The sequence below is a fragment of the Portunus trituberculatus genome, chromosome 47 (genome assembly GCF_017591435.1).
Source record: "Portunus trituberculatus isolate SZX2019 chromosome 47, ASM1759143v1, whole genome shotgun sequence".
NCBI classification, from domain to species: Eukaryota; Metazoa; Arthropoda; class Malacostraca; order Decapoda; family Portunidae; genus Portunus; species Portunus trituberculatus.
Window position 1 is genome coordinate 20179754 of NC_059301.1, and position 17500 is coordinate 20197253.

General features: G+C 42.2%; 1 protein-coding gene across 7 annotated transcripts in view; it reads left to right on the forward strand.

Moving 5' to 3' along the window:
* The window catches only part of LOC123520476 (hemicentin-2-like), a 41412-nt gene that overhangs the window by 6798 nt on the left and 17114 nt on the right, over positions 1–17500 (forward strand). For 4 of the 7 annotated variants that reach the window (XM_045282739.1, XM_045282745.1, XM_045282740.1 and 1 more), the window contains exon 2: positions 12672–13223. In XM_045282739.1, coding sequence (XP_045138674.1) covers positions 13052–13223 — 172 coding nt within the window. In that variant the 5' untranslated portion in view covers positions 12672–13051. Of the gene's footprint in view, positions 1–12370; positions 12405–12654; positions 13224–17500 lie in introns of those variants that run through there. The other 3 variants (XM_045282741.1, XM_045282742.1, XM_045282744.1) reach the window with 2 other exon arrangements.

Consider the following 17500-nt stretch of genomic DNA (forward strand, 5'->3'; position numbering starts at 1 on the left):
TGTGTGTGTGTGTGTGTGTGTGTGTGTGTGTGTGTGTGTGTGTGTGTGTGTGTGTGTGTGTGTGTGTGTGTGTGTGTGTGTGTGTGCGATTATTATGCGATTTTCTTGCCCAAACAATTGACAAGGCGATGGTTGTCCAAAATCTCAGTGAACGTCACCCTTTCACCGTCACCCCGTCCGTACGTGACCTTCAGTCTCCCAGAACGAGGCTTCCCTCAACACTTATTTTCTGACTCTTCTTCCTCCTTGCCCACGCGTCTCCTCAGTGTGCTTCTTGTGTGAGTCTGACATGAACATGGACGCGGCACACTGCCATATCACCGCAACTAATAAAAGCGCTGGTTTTGCTTCCAACAGACACACTATGGCGACCTCACTTTGTGTCCACCCAGGGAAATATTCATTCGTCATTCATAGGAGTGTGTACCTCCTCCTGGCAGGCTGTGCGGCGCGGAGACGAGACAGTTGTTCGTTTACTGGGCAAGGGTCGTCACTGTTGGTCGCGGGGCAAGGGTTTGACAGATCTATCCATCGCCGAGACGCGAGTTGTTGAGTCTCAAATTTGCCACGTGTCTCAGGAAGGGCAATGAATAGTATGAACTTGTAAGTCATCTCTCGTAGCGATCGCGATGCATTTTTTTTTTCCCGGGAGTCACAAATTTACCACGTGTCTCAAAAATAAGAATAGGACGAACTAGTTAATTAACTTCAGTGCCAATCGTCAAATTTATCCTTTTTTGCACAAGAATTTTTTTTACCAGGCTCTCTCCATCGCGGACAATGAGATGAGCAGCGCTGGCCTTGACCTGAAAATGCGCATGGCCAAAATAAATGGTCGAAAAGCCAAAGCATTAACGCGGCCCGGCGAGCATTAAGTGCAGCTGTTCCGCGGGTCAGGAGAGTGTTTTGATGTGCGGCACTGACGCGGCTCACGCAAATCAAAATTCTGAGAGCAAATGCCTACTATACCACCACATTCCTTGCCGCTTATTCCGTACAGCATGAGGTCCGTGTGAGTGTCTCATACGCGGCGATAATTAACTTAGAATATTTTCGATTAATCAAAAGTAAATTCACAAATAGTTGAATTATATCTAAGTTTTCTTCCTATAATTTCCTTCGGTCTCAAATCATTTTATTAATAGGGGAAAACTTGGTACGTACAAAATTTCTACACCAATATTTTTCTTCTACTATTCACTATCAAATTATATGTAACCTTAGAAGAAAAAAATAATTATAAAAATCGAAAAAAAAAAAAAAAATCATATCTGACTGGTTTTTTTTCTTTTACTTAAAGAAGAACTCTTGCATACACTTGAAACATTATCTAAAGTTCCTAAGTGTAGAACATGAATAAAAATTATATCTAACTCTCAAATGTTCTTACACTTTTTTCAATTTGTTCCTTTCGTATGATTTCGTTAATGATATGTGAACAATGCAATTCAACTCAGGGAAACGTCTCTCTCTCTCTCTCTCTCTCTCTCTCTCTCTCATTTCAACTCATTATTCTGGAAAATTATGATGAGTAAAAAGAAGCAAACCAATTTTGCTTTAAGTGTGAAGTCTGCAGAGAGAGAGAGAGAGAGAGAGAGAGAGAGAGAGAGAGAGAGAGAGAGAGAGAGAGAGAGAGAGAGAGAGAGAGAGAGAGAGAGAGAGAGAGAGAGAGAGAGAGAGAGAGAGAGAGAGAGAGAGAGAGAGAGAGAGCAAATACTCTAAAAAGAATAATCTAAATATACTAAATATCATACAAGCTTTACACTGAAGAAACACTCGAACACACACACACACACACACACACACACACACACACACACACACACACTAATACCTGGTAAGAACTCATTGATGTTTTCCTTCAAGACCACCACCACAACCACCACCACCACCCTTCTCCTTTCCTTCCCTTCTTCCCTTCCCTGAGATACACGTTCACCCCTCGGCCTCAATGTCCTGCCGTGTATTCTGCAGTGCATCAATAACGAGGAATCACAGGCCGCGTCGTCAGTTTGGCAGGCACGAGATGCACGAGTTTGGCACACACGGCACCTGACACCAGAGTTAATTATGTACACTTGTGATTTACGTACATTGGCTTTCAGGAAGGTGTATAATATTGATGTCATTTGTTATTCACACTTCTCTTCCTTTCCTGGTGCTTCCTGGGATACCTCCTCCTCCTCCACCTCTTCTGCTTCTTCTTCTTCTTCTTCCTACTCCTCCTCCTCCTCCTCCTCTTCTTCCTCCTCCTCCTTCTGGCCTTGACCTTGTATTGCGCCTGTCTGTCTCTATTTGTTCACTGTTCTTTGAAGTTTTATGCTGAACGAAGGGAGGTTATATTGCATTCGGTCTCTCTCTCTCTCTCTCTCTCTCTCTCTCTCTCTCTCTCTCTCTCTCTCTCACTAATACTACCACTAGCGGCATTTGCAAACCACACACCACCTCCAATTATTGTTAACAGTACAATTACGACTGCTAGTATTGCTGTTATACCAAAACACACTCAAACACACACACACACACACACACACACACACACACACACACACACACACACTAGCTAACAGGATAGAGAACAAAAGCAAACCATCTGGGCTGAATGTTAATGAGGAGAGAGAGATACGTACGTACACACAAGAGGCTGCCTGGTCCGTGGCGTTAGTGTTGCTGCAGGGGCGAAGCAGACGCGGCGACGACAAATGTTAGCAGCGACGCAGACAAAAATCAAGTGAAGAGAAGAGGTGGGAGTGCAAGCTGCTCTGCTCACTCCTGCGTATACCGTACCGGCCTGCCTTATTCTTCTTCCCCCTTGCTTCCTTCACCACGGCTTAGCAACCTGGTCTATCCTTGCTTCCTTCAACCAGCTTCAGTCTTCCATACTATCCAATCCTAATCCTGACTCCCTTGGCTTCTTAAAGACCATATTCTGTAACACATCTGAGCTGCACCTCCACTGCATTCAAAATATCTTAATTCTTGAAGTTACATAAATCTTTAGGAGGTTGTTTTATGGTTCTTGTGACAGATTAACGAGGTTTTTACATTACTAGCAGGTAAACTTGGTAATCCTTTGAAAATAGTCGTGGTGAGAGAGCAAAGTGTTCCAGGATACGAGCTTACTTATTATGTCATTTGGCCTTACTGTCCAGCCCCATGCACGCGCGCTGGTCTGCCCTTCTCCTACCTCGTCCTCTCCGCCCACAGCTTGACCTGCTCCCCACTCTCCTCTCACCAGCCAGCCTCGCCTCTCCTCGCATCGCATCGCCTCCCCTCGCACGCCTGCTCCGAATGTTATCGCTCCCCCACAAAATATATTTCCAGAAGAACATGATAAAAACTAGTCTTTTCACCCCATAAATTTTAGGTGAAAGTTAAAAGAAAATATGAAAAAAAACTAACACGCTGCTCTTGACTTTTAGGCGTGAGTTTTCAAGTTTCCGCATCACGACTTAATTATGGAGCTGATTATGATTTTTCGCACCTGCATTTCGAACTTTACGTAAATAAAACTAGATGGTTAATGCCAAAGAATTCGTGTAATTTCAACTCTCGCGGAGGATTAATGTAAGGACAGAGAAAAAAAAAAAAAAAAAAAGGTGGCTGTGTTATACGGTGCCGTGAATATTTCAAACTCTCTGACCCGCCATGGCTTCCCAACCTTTGAGAGAAATAACCCCCACTAAATCAAACACGCAACTCAGAGCTAAGGAAAAGATCGAGCAATTCAAAGCTTTTCCGATCAGTGTGTAGGAGTATTCAGGTACGAGACGCCAGGTTATCAGTGGCAAGCGAAAGGTTAGAACACGACCTGGCTGCCTGGTCTGGTCTGGTTTGGTTTGGACTGTTCTTGCCGTAGCATTTCGGGAGACATGGGCACGGTGACCCCCTCTATCTCTTAACCCTCTAGCACCCTCCCCCTTCTCTCAACACACGCAAACAATGGATGTAACACACTCCATCTCTGCACCCTAGAGTGATGCAGAAACTTACACCCTCACCCTCACCCACACACACACCCACACCCACACACACTGGTACCTGAGAGCGTTGCATTTAAAGGAGATCTCTTACTGCATCGCCAGGTGGATACTGTCTTGTGCCTCGCCAGGAGAGGGAAGGGCGGTGGTGGGGGAGACGGGGTGGTAGCGAGAGGAATATAGGCGATGCGTTCATTAGTCACAAAAGAACACGAAGTATAAGTCCTCCAAACTGACACACTCTTCCAGATCCTTTAGTAATTCAGATGACTGGGACGAAAATGTATTCAGTATATCTATCTATTCGTCTAAATATCTATCAGACTGGTTGTGTATCTGCCAATCTATCTATCCACATATCTACCAAGCCACTCCTCTACCTGCCTACCTTGATTAATTAATCAACTTTCTCTCTCTCTCTCTCTCTCTCTCTATTATTCAATTATTCAAATGAATAAATAAATAAATAAATAAATAAATAAATAAATAAATATATATATATATATATATATATATATATATATATATATATATATATATATATATATATATATATATATATATATATATATATATATATATATATATATAATCAAAGGAGTTACCCTACCAACAATCAGGCAGCGTTTTGTGTAATTGAAGGTGTGTGTGTGTGTGTGTGTGTGTGTGTGTGTGTGTGTGTGTGTGTGTGTGTGTGTGTGTGTGTGTGTGTGTGTGTGTGTGTGTGTAATCCACAATTCTCTTTCTTCCAAGCGGGCAGCCAGGTATCGGGACATTACCACCACCAGCTCTTCCTTCACCGCCACAAGCGCAGCTTCATCACTGGTGCAGTGGTGCAATGTATATGAAACTCGTTGTTGCTCACAATGAACGCTTAACCACTGCAGTAAAGACGTCAATAATATTTACACATACGCAGGTTTTTTTTTTATGCTATGGCCTGCAGGCATACTTGAAGAGTATATATGGGAAGCGCCGTTCAGCTTCCTCCTATTAGTGGCGCAGGCAAATCTTATTTATAGTGTTACCTATGTAAGGGCCCATATCACCATCCAGCGCATCTTTGGTGTAACCACCTGGAACCTGGGTATCATGGTGACATGTAGCTAACTTTAAACCATTCGACAAATGGCATAACTTTAAAGTGGTATGTGTTGAGATTCAAACCTACGCGTGGACGTCTGCCCGATCCCCACGCTCACCACCTTATCCACTACGCCATCGCCTCCCTTAAATCACTTTATGTTTATATGAATGGAAATATTAGATTATTTTACAGTACAATACATGAACTAATCATGTAACACAAGAAGATCCAAGGTGTCGTGATCATAAATTAGAATATATGACGCTTCTCCTCCTTCTCCTAAGCCGCCTTCTTCTTCTTCCTACTATTTCTTCTTCTTCTGAGTGCTTGTCAATGAATTTGAATGTATTATGCTCTTTTTCCTTCTACTCCTTTCCTCTGCTTCTTCTCCTTCTGAATTCTTGTTAATAAAGTCGAATGTATGACACGATTTCTCTTTCTCCTTCTCTTCCTTTTACATACTAATCAATGAATTTGAATGTATGACGCTTCTTCTTCTTTTCTCTTACGAGTTCTCCTTCTTCTGAGTACTGGTCAACAAAATTCCAATGTAGTACGCTTATTCTTCTCCTTGTACTTCTTCCTACTCTTTCTCCTTCTTCCAAGTGCTTGTTAATAAATTCGGATGCTTCTTTTCCTTCTCTCTCTCCTTTTCCTTCTACTCCTTCCCCTATTTCTTCTCTTCTAAGTATGGGTTAATGATTTTGAATGTATGACACGATTTTTCCTTCTTCTTTTCTTTCTACGTACTAATCAATATATTCAAATGTATGACGCTTCTTCTCCTTCACGTTCTCCTTTTCCTACGCCTCATTCTTCTGAGATAAAAAAAAAAAAAAAAAAATAGCAAAAGAATAAAGAAAGAAAGAAAGGAGGAGGACGAAGACGAAAAGAAGAAAAAGAAACAATGGCAGGAGCAAAGCAGGGAGTAACAGTGTCGGCAAGGCTGGAAAAAATGGGCAGTGTGGACAGGGGCGAGCTGTGGCAGGAGGAGAACGGGGGGGGGAGGGTATGAAAGCTCGAGAAGGAAAGAGGTGATAGATCGTCTTGGTCCACGCTGTTGCTGACCAAGAGAACCTCAGTAACTTTAATGTGGCAGAGAGAGAGAGAGAGAGAGAGAGAGAGAGAGAGAGAGAGAGAGAGAGAGAGAGATTCCTATATTTTTATCATATGCTAGAAAGATAGTAGTGTATCTTTATAAGGATGCTGAAGTAAATGAAGAACATATTACGCATTTGGTAATATTCCATTTAAATGCAAATACTCTGGTTTGATTTTAAGAATGGGAACAAGACCACTTAGTGAGTTTGGAATGAGCAGTGAGGAGAAAGGAAAGAAGGTTTCGTGGCAGAAGTTGTGGAAACTTGCACGTATGAATACACTCCTTGGAGACAATGGAAGAAAAGAATGTCTGGCAAAAATTTCAAATGAGGGAAAATTAAGAAGAAAAAAGAAACAAATAAAAGGTGCAAGAGAATAGCACGGACACGCAGTGGTGATTAGAGAAGCGGAAAGAACCACACAAGCTAAGGAAGTGAGACCAGACTTGATGTAATTACTTGAAAGAAGAACATGTTAGAAAAGCATCGTATGATAAACAAAACTGGAGTGTTCCCAGAAGCAGAAATGTTGTCTTGACGGCGCAGCACCAGTGGCAGCGTTGCACCAGACACGGCACAGCAGCGATGATTTTAGTGTTTTTGCTTTGGTACAAACTATGCTTAGCTAATTTCACAAACTGAACCACGACGCAATTGTAGTAAAAAAAAGAAAAGAAAAAAAAAAAAAATGTGTGTGTGTGTGTGTGTGTGTGTGTGTGTGTGTGTGTGTGTGTGTGTGTGTGTGTGTGTGTGTGTGTGTGTGTGTGTATCAACACACAAATTGCCAGCGGGTAAACGGGTAACCAATAGCAACCAACAACAAGTAATTGCATTCCACTTTCCTCTGTTCTCTTGATATTCACACACCTCAAGAGTACGCACCATTAAAGAATCACTCACACGTAACAAACAGTAACGACGTATACAAAAGAAGCATACCTAATGTACACCAGTGGGTCTTTCCAATTAAGGTGCACGACGCTGCTAACCAAAGCTACTGTTCATATTCCTACCAAGAGACTAAGACGACGATGATGACCCAGATGAAAATACACAAAATGAAAATTAAGAGGTTATTATTATTATTATTATTATTATGAGGAGGAGGAAGAATGATGATGATGATGATGATGATGATATGATAAAGAGGGAGGGAGGGAGGGAGGGAGGGAGGGAAGGAGGGAAAAAAGAAGGAAGGGAGGGAGGAAGGGAGGGAGGGAAGGAGGGAGGAAGGAAGGAAGGAAAGAAAGATAAAGAAGAAAGAAAGAAAGAAAGAAAGAAAGAAAGAAAGAAAGAAAGGAGGGGGAGGAGGAGGAATACAAAGGAAAGCCAAACAGCAATAGACATTTTGGTCCTTTCAAGGCTGCTTGGTGACTATTAACTAGCTACACGGAAGAGACAGGACAAGGAGGAGGAGGAGGAGGAGGAGGAGGAGGAGGAGGAGACGGAAAAGAAAAAAGGAAAGAAAAAGAAAATAGCAAAAGAAGAAAGAAAGAAAAGAGGACAAGGACCAAAAGAAGAAAAAGAAAAGAAACAAAGATAAACCAAAGATAAAAGGAGAAACACGTGAGGGTGGCGGGGAGAGGATAAACACCGTGACAGCAGTACAGCAACACAGCAACACAGCAGCACAGCAGCATCCACCAGTCTGCATCCTCCCCACTCGAGAAACGTCTCCAGCGCGGCCTTGGGTCACGTTAACACAAGTTTGCTGCTCCGGACCAAACTTTCAGTAGTAAATCTTTGGGCGCGTCACACACAGACAAAACACATACAAACACACACACACACACACACACACACACACACACACACACACACACACACACACACACACTCTCTCTCTCTCTCTCTCTCTTTAGCCTTGGGGAATTCATTCATTTTATGCAAGCGATTTTCCTCCTGCTTGCATTCGCGCAGCGTGTGCAATGAGACCTGTCAGTCTGCCTCGGCGCTCGCGACTCCCACTACACACACACACACACACACACACACAGAGACTGGACTTTCAGCTTTCCTCCTCCTCCTTTCCTATTCTTTTCTTTCTTTAAATACGTATTTCGTATTTTCCTGTTTATTTCTTCTCCACTTCCTCGTTCTTTCTCTTCTCCTTTTCTTTCTTCTTTAATTCTTCTTTTGAAATTGTCCGATCCTTTTCTTTTTCCCCTCTTCATCGTTTTATTCCTTTTTTATCTGATTTTAATTTATTCCTTTGTTTTTAATTCTGTTCCTCCTCCTCCTGATCCTCACTCTGTTTCTTCTCCTCTTCCTCTTCTTCTTCTTCTCCTCCTCCTCCTCCTCCTCCTCCTCCTCCTCCTCCTCCTCCTCCTCCTCCTCCTCCTCCTCCTCGCTCCACGTCTGCAATGTATTATTTTCCTTCTCATTGTCCCGCGCAGTCTCAGGCATTAGTTTGGTATCCCCTTCGTAAGAGCCATTTTCTCTATCATTACTTACTGATTTCACTTTCCCGACTTACTTTCACCGTACGAGAGAGAGAGAGAGAGAGAGAGAGAGAGAGAGAGAGAGAGAGAGAGAGAGAGAGAGAGAGAGAGAGAGTGTAACTATATCAAAGCAAACAAAAATCATTAAAATATTACAAGAAAGTTAGTGTTTTGTTTTTTCTGTCCAGTATTTTTGAGGTGCCTGTAACGTGCCATATTTTTTCCCTCCCCTCCTGACGTGATTACTCTGAAAAGTGCTAAAAAAGAAAGGCAGTTAAAATTTTCATACTGAAAATTTGTAGCTACGTAGGAAGTAATGCAATACTTGTCGCACATTCATTTTTCAGTTGTGACTAAATGACTTCAACCATTTTTCAGCCTTTTTTTTTTTTTTTTATCTTTTTATTTCTCCTTCACCCTCCCTCCCACACAGATACACATTGCCTCATATTCCTAAACGTTTTACCCGCCTCGTCTCTCCTGTTAGTAAAATTTTTCCTTGTTATTTGTCCCTTTTCTCTAATTACTAACCGGTGATGCATTTCCTCTTGCTCCACACCGACCTCTAATTATCATACCAGCTAGAAATTTCTAAGTCTATTCTTTAATTTCTTTCCCATCTTCCTTGTCGATATTTGTATAGATTTCATTGCTTCTAGTGACGTGAATTGTTGTACGTACATGGAAGTGAACAGGTTAACTAAGATTATTTTCATTACTCAAGTGATAGTTTAACAAGGGTTGCGCTTCATCATTGAGAAAAATACATAGGAATTAATAATATGTGGACTAAAAAAAAAAAAATAAATAAATAAATAAAAAAAAACGCCTTAAAAAAAAAAAAATAAATAAAAAAAAAAAAAAAAAAAGTCCTGGTGAGAGAACAAAGCTTCTGAGAGTAGGTAACATGCGGCTAAAGATTCACACCACTGTACTCTGCCTCATCCGCTCTGGTAACTGTACTACACAGTCGAGTTCCTCCACACGAACATGATAACCGCTGCTGACTGATGCTCTCGCCTGCTGCCTGGCACAGATATTCACGTTTTTTGTTGGAATGAGATAAACTGATTTTGCATTTCTACCCAAATGTTCAATTATTAACAAGATACTAAATTACGTGTAAGCGAATAAAGGTTTTGACATGGATATGAAGTCAATTAGCACCACATCTGATAAAGAAAACATAAATTGATAGTGTTGCTAGTAAAATCCTTAATAATTTAAAAGATACGACATTACCTGTGAATTAATATACGCAAAGCTACTTAGCCGGACTTATGATACAGAGAACTTTAATAATATCTGAGGCTTTGAGTGGACAAGAGCATCATTCAGTGGCAGTGTTACGTAGCATTCTTTCTCTTTGACACTTTTTTTTTCACATTTCATTTCTCTGTATCACTGCACTCTATTTACCAATTTCTGTCCTTCACCATGACCTATTACCAGCTTACGTACTTGTGAATGCTTCTTTTCACCAATGCCTCTCTCCCTTCGCCTTTTTGTCACTGTATTTGTTATCATGTATGTTCCTTTGGTTCTATGGAGTGATGGGGGGAATTCTTATGTAGCTAGTAATTCTGGCATTTGTTGGGGTGTACTCGTGGTAGGAACGTTGCTGTGCTGATGAAGCTAAATACGTCATCAAGGTTCTCATTTATATATCCAAGCGGTAATCCCAACACCAACAGAACGCAATAACACTTTTTTATGTAAGATGGGGAAACTGGCCAAGGACACAAAAAAATGGAACTGTCTTAAAACTTCCCTCTCAAATGAGTTCAAGACAGGAACAATAGACTGCAATACCACATTACGAAAAAGAATGATAAAACGCAAGTAAGGATAGAAATGTTAACACTCCTAGATCACTCGAATTTCCATCACAACGAAACCGGTATCTGCTAACAAAGGCAAGAGCCAATCAGAGGAGAGAGAAGGTACTCACCCGCCAATCACGGGACACAATGGCCAGTCATCCACTAATCAGAATCAGACGCTCACTATCTGCAAGGGAGGAAAAAAAAAATAGCCACCGTAAATAAATAAATAGATAAACAAATAAAGGTAATGATAAAGATGACAGCAGTAGCAGCAGCAACAGCAGGAGTAGCAGCAATAAAAATACTATCACTATTACTACTACTACTACTACTACTATACTACTACTACTACTACTACTACTACTTCCACTACTGCTACAACTACTACTGCTGTTGCTGCTGCTGCTACTAATACTACGATAAGGATAATAATGATAACAATATATCGATTCGTAAAACAAGCAGACAAAAAGAAACTTCAATCCGTAGTACAAACACACAGACACAAACAGAAAGCTTCACACCGTAACAAGCACACAGAAGACTTCCAGCCGTAAGACAAACTCCAGGTGTGTGTGGCATGAGTGACGTGGTGCCGTGTCGTAGCGTGGCATGGCGTGGCAGAGCGGCGGCGAGGGATGTATTGCAGGGCGAACGAGGGTGGTACAGGGAGTTAGTGAGGGAAAGAAGGCGTAATGGCAAGTGAGCGCTAGGGTGTGTGAGGGGGAGAATCAGTGTAAAGCAAGGCAAAGTGAGCGTGAGGGAGGGACTGAGTGGGTGGCAGGGACCAGGGAAGGCAGAGTTAACAGCCTGCACATTGATGGCCGACTGGCTGGCTGGCTGGCTGAAGAGAGAGAGAGAGAGGCCTGCGAATGGCTTGTTGCACCCCACACTAGGCGCTTCGTTTGTAGTCTAATTCAGTATCAGCTCGTATCCAGCAGCTTTACCGGTTCAAGGGAATAGCACAGGTGTGGATGGGGTAGTGGTGGTGGTGGCGCTGTCGAATCTACGCCGGGGTCGGGAAGAGGATGGGAAGGAAGAAGGAGGAATAGAAAGGCACTAGTATTAACAACAATACCCGGAAAAAAAGTTAACCAATCGTATAAGATCCTTTGATAACATTTCCCCCTTGATGTAGAGAAAGAGAAAAGGCAGCAGAAGGTCCATTTGTAGGGTTCAAAGGGAGGCAACGGGGAGCAGTGAATCCGAATATAGGGTTGAGGGAGGGAGAGAGGGAGAGAGAGAGAGAGAGAGAAGAGCCATAGGGATAACGAACGGACCACGGAAGGTAATAAAAGTAAGTACTATTGAGAGAGAGAGAGAGAGAGAGAGAGAGAGAGAGAGAGAGAGAGAGAGAGAGAGAGAGAGAGTGTGTGTGTGTGTGTGTGTGTGTGTGTGTGTGTGTGTGTGTGTGTGTGTGTGTGTGTGTGTGTGTGTGTGTGTACGGCGACCCCGAACACCTTTGAAAATTGGACGAGAGGAAGGAAGGCAGACCAGACCCACCACCTGTTTACGACGTGTATTGAAAATTTGTTCCTCTCCTTTCTACTCTTCACTCTTCCTCTTCTTTCACCTCAGGGTTTCCTTCCGCCTCTTTATCCGTTAAAGGAAAGAGGATGTTTGTTTTCAGTCTGTAAACACGTACGTAGATAAACAAACACACACATCCATATAGATACACCATTACAGAGAGAGAGAGAGAGAGAGAGAGAGAGAGAGAGAGAGAGAGAGAGAGAGAGAGAGAGAGAGAGAGAGAGAGAGAGAGAGAGAGAGAGAGAGAGAGAGAAAGACACATACTACTCATATTTGCGAAGAAAATATAAATGTTCTGATATTAGCCGCCATCAAGGAAAGACTGGGAAAAATATTCTCATGCTTTGGGGCGTTAAGAGATATTAAAATCTGAAAATTCTAATGTTTGTTTCCTCTTTGCCAGGTGTGTGCGTGTGTGCGGGCGTGTGGATCTCCAGGTGCGCGTGTGCTGAAGAAATGGGCGTGTACTAAGCGCCACTGGGGAACTGAAATCCCCCACAAAGCTGTTCCTACTTCTGTTGTTGTTGTTGTTCTTGTTGTATCACTCTCGAACGGGTTTCAGTTAATTCTCTCTCTCTCTCTCTCTCTCTCTCTCTCTCTCTCTCTCTCATAGTTTATCATAATGTACATATATAAACGAGGCAATCTTTATAAGTTATTTTCCTTCATAAATTTCCCTGTTATCAGCGGACTCCTTCCTGCAGGTTATGAAGACTTGTTGCCCGGCGCTGATTGCTTCCCGCGTAGTGCTTGCCTCGGTTGGACGGAGCAGCCACGCCGGAGTGATCAAGACAGTGAAAACAATACGATGCTAGACAGGCAGTGACGGGACACCATGTTATATGCGCGGAACTGTACGAGCGGCTGACGTCGTTTTAAATAATTTTATTGAAGTATCGAATTAGGTTTCGTAGTAGATACAATTTTCAAGAGGAAGTGAATTAGAAGTGTAAAAAAGAGTAAAAGAGAAAACAAAACGGTGATACACTTTTTACTGTATACTCCGTAGTGAATCACTTCTCTGTGCGTGTGGCTCTGTGGTGAGACTGGTGATTCTTGGGAGTGCTCTCAAGAATGGTGTACGATGTCCGCTCGAGAAACAGGAGACAGAAGTAGCACAGACACGCGCGGCCGGTGGCAGGTGGAGGGTGAGCCAGTGTCGGCGTCACAGCAAACGGCCCCGAGTCGGCTCCGGCGCAGGAGTCGGCATGGCCCCGCGTGGGTCGTGCTGGCCGTGCTGTCACTCCTATCCACAGGTGAGGATAAACAAAGACGATGTTGTTTTATTGTTTCTAATGGTCAAGTGTGAATGTGTCTCAAAATTCATCTTTTCAGATTAAATTCCTATTCCTGGGTCGGTTTTTAAAATGACTTCCAGATGTTTGTCTTGTGCCATTCTTTCAGTTATTTCTGTGTCTCTCATGTCTTTTTCAGTGTCTTCTTATCCTAGTGTTACTCTTCGCATTCCTATCACCTCCATACCCACGGGCTCTCTTGCAGCATGCTCGTCTTTATTTCTCCTCAGATGACCAAATCACCTTAGTCTTGCCTCCTGGACTTTCTTAAACACTTCCACGACATTCATGCATCCTTTAAAAGTGTAGGACGTCTGGTTAGCTTTCCAGGATTACAGTACTTCCTTACAGGGGGAAGTGGAGAGGTTTAATTCTACAAAAAGATTACAAAAAGAGTCTAGGTAAGGGTAGAAGCAACCTTGCACATAGCAGATGAGAATAACTGATAGATCAACCTATAAATGGATAGGTCGTGGTATTGGTAGACATGTGTCGGGTGAATTAAGTCATCACAAAACGTTTACAAGTAGTCACGGTGAGTTGCTTGGAATTGCATTGACACTGGATTAGGAGAAAAAAGGTCCCCATAAAAACAGATCGGACTAATATATCGTAAGTGAGAGATAAAGTAACTAAGTCTTCACAAGTAAATAGTGTCGCAGCATTAGAGTTATCTTTTGTCAATCTAGTAATAAACTGATGGAGAAGAGCAGAGGAAAGGTCCGCTGTGTATCATGGTAAAGTCGGTTGTCAGGTGAGGGAATGTACATACTTTTGTCCTTCACTCCCCTCCACGCCCTCTATTAAGCCGCTGTAAGGCCCTTAACACGGCAGGGCTTGCTATTTCCCTCTTCCACCACCATCACCACCATCGCCGCCGCCTGATGCTCTGGTTCCATTTTCAGGTTTCTTTTCCCAATCAAGTGCAGCGGCTAAATAAAAGTTGAGCGGAACAATGAAGCGTCGTTTTTCAGGTTCGCGTCAGTGTGTGGGAAGGGAAAAGTGTGGATTGGAAAAGATGCCTATTGTATTAGCGGCTATCAGTCATTCTCAGCCTGTGGAGAGCAAAGCAGTGTGTGTGTGTGTGTGTGTGTGTGTGTGTGTGTGTGTGTGTGTGTGTGTGTGTGTGTGTGTGTGTGTGTGTGTGTGTGTGTGTGTGTGTGTGTGTGTGTGTGTGTTTTGTTCGATGTACGTATTCATACTACCAGAATAACAAGTAGAATTGGAGCCGCTGCTATCTTCATATTAAAAAGGCAGATAATGAAGCAAGAGCTGGTTTCTATTATTATCAGACGGTGAAAACTAGTGAAAATAAAAATCCAGCTACACTCGGGCCGCCCACAGGTACAGACGGCGGCACACCTGAGGAACAGACACTCACTACAAAAACACCCAAGAGAAAGAAAGAAGGAAAAGAAAAGTAGTAGTGTTGGCTCGGCAGTATATGATTCCTTTAATAATTCATCAAATACTCATCGCGCACTTAATTAATTTCGTGCCCGTCGCCATACTGTGAGAGGAAACACACACAGGAGTTGTTGACATTGACGCTGATGTTGTTACTACATTTCAGTTCCCTTCAGAGGAGTTGTTTACATTATTTCCTCGTCACATCCCTGTCCTTGTGTCGTTGGTTCGAGGAATCCTTCAACTTTAATGATGATGAGGTGGCGAGACAGTCAAGGTCGGCTGAACTCCGCGAGAAGCTTGGTAATCATTATGGTCTGATTGGCAAGACGTCGTGTACCATGAGTGTCCTGTCAGGGTTTGATTCCCAGCGAGTGATGAGTCTCCCTCCATCCTGAGCCTCGCAGTGTGGTCCGTGGTGTTTGCTGGTGGTGCTGCGCCCTTGGCTTTACCATGATCGCTTCAATGCTGTCAAACTGTTAAAGCCATTTTTAGGCTGTTGAAGATGTCAATGCAACTTTTAGGATGTTAAAATTGTCATTGCAACTTCCAGACTATTAAAACTGTCAATGCAACTTCTATACTGTTAAAACTCAATGCAACTTTCGGAAATGTTAAAACTGTCAATGGAACTTTCAGACTGTTAAAACTGTCAATCAACTTCTGGGCCGTTAAAACTGTCAATGCAACTTTCAGACTGTTAAAACTGTCAATCAACTTCTGGGCCGTTAAAACTGTCAATGCAACTTCTATATTGTTAAAACTCAATACAACTTTCAGAATGTTAAAACTGTCAATGGAACTTTTAGACTGTTAAAACTGTCAATCAACTTCTGGGTCCGTTAAAACTGTCAATGCAACTTCTAGTCTGTTAAAACTGTTGTAACTATTTTTGATTAATGCAGCTTTCGATACAACGCCTTTTCCTTCCCCTTGGTCAATGCAAGCTTTCTGCTCAGTGACGAAATCTTCATTTTTTTTTATATGCCTTTTTAGAGCACTAGACAATTCCCTGACAATGCAATTACAACTTTATCACTCACTTCACTTCTCATATCTGGACGAAACTTGCTGTCCTGTCATCCTTTGCGCACATTTTCACCATTTTTCCAAGACATTATTTTCACCAGTCGCATTTCACTTTCCCATCTTCTATACGTATTTTTCAGCAGTATTACTTCCATTCCAATACTTTCTGCACACGTTCCCTTGCAAGACTTCGTACTCCACCAATTCTGCACCAAGACATCCTTACTTTTTGTTGCTGTCACTCAAATCCTTGGGACATTCACCTCGACTTCTCTAATTTCCAAAGCGTTCTTCCTCTCTAATATTCATGTTTGGAATGCTACACCCCACCTCTCTCTCTCTCTCTCTCTCTCTCTCTCTCTCTCTCTCTCTCTCTCTCTCTCTCTCTCTCTCTCTCTCTTCAAGCATCAATAACTTCCTTTCAAAACGAGTTGGTAGTTTCCTTGTAATTACCGGATACTTTCTCCCTTCACCTCATCTGCCCCTCTTGTTTGCCTGCTGGACCTTCATCATCCCTCTTACCCCTTTCATCTTGCTATTCCTGCTGCTGCGCTCCTCTCATAGGTTCTCCACCCTTCTCGATCAACAAAGGATGCATGCCTCACTTAGTGCTGGAATGCTTCATTGCTTCGTTGCCCTACTTAAGCTTTGTTCTCCTTAAATACCCGTCTGTTGTTCCTCATCTCACTATGCATGCATATACTTCTTCTGCTTCCTTCAGCCTCATCTCAGTATGTTCACCGTCTTGTGTTGCCACTATTTCTACAACAACAACAACAACAACAACAACAACAACTACTACTACTACTACTACTACTGCTGCTACTATTACTATACTACCACTACTACTACTACTACTACTACTACTACTACTACTATTGGTACTACTACTACTACTACTACTATACTACTACTACTACTACTACTACTACTACTACTATACTACTACTACTACTACTACTACTATTGCTACTACTACTGCTACTACTACTACTGCTACTACTACTGCTTCAATAACTGTCAACACTCGTAGTAATAATAGTAAGTATTGGTGGGGCGCCGCGTGGCCAAACAAGGGCGGACACACAGCAGGCGGGGCGGCGAGGCAACAAAAGCACCACCCGCGGGAGGACGAGGATAAAATTACACAAGAATGGAAAGAATAAAAGGACAGAAGAGGAAACTTTTATGGGGGGGAGTGGAAAAATTTGCGTCACTTCAATTTGTACAAAGAAAGCGAGAGAACCCAATTTCGTAATTTTTTTTTCTCATTTTATTTCTTTCTCTGTCTCTTGTCTCTGTCCGTGGAACAATACATGGAAGTCCTTGGAAACAGTTGGTATTAACATGCAGTTTTACGATTTTTTTTTTTCCTCGTTATACACAGCGGCAAGTTATGATGTGTGTATTTATTGTATTTAGTTTAAGGATACCCAAACACTTACAAACAAATGAGACGTGTGAAAATACTGAAGATACTATAAGACAGTTGACATTAATATATAACCTCACGCATGTTCTTTATAAATTGAATGTTGTTTAAAGAGACAACAATCTATCAATGAAACTTGCGAAAAAAAAAAAAATAAGGATGCCATAAAGTGAGTATCATTTAATTATACAACTTGAATTTTCATGAGCCTTCGAGAAAAAGAATGAGACAGTTCCACGTTGAATGTGAATTAGGTTTATAATTGCATAACTCAGATGCTCAAAGGATTACGCGGGAACAGGATTTCGTTCATAAAAGAAAGGAGAGAAAACAAAGATGGACAAAGACAGACAGACAGACACAAACATAC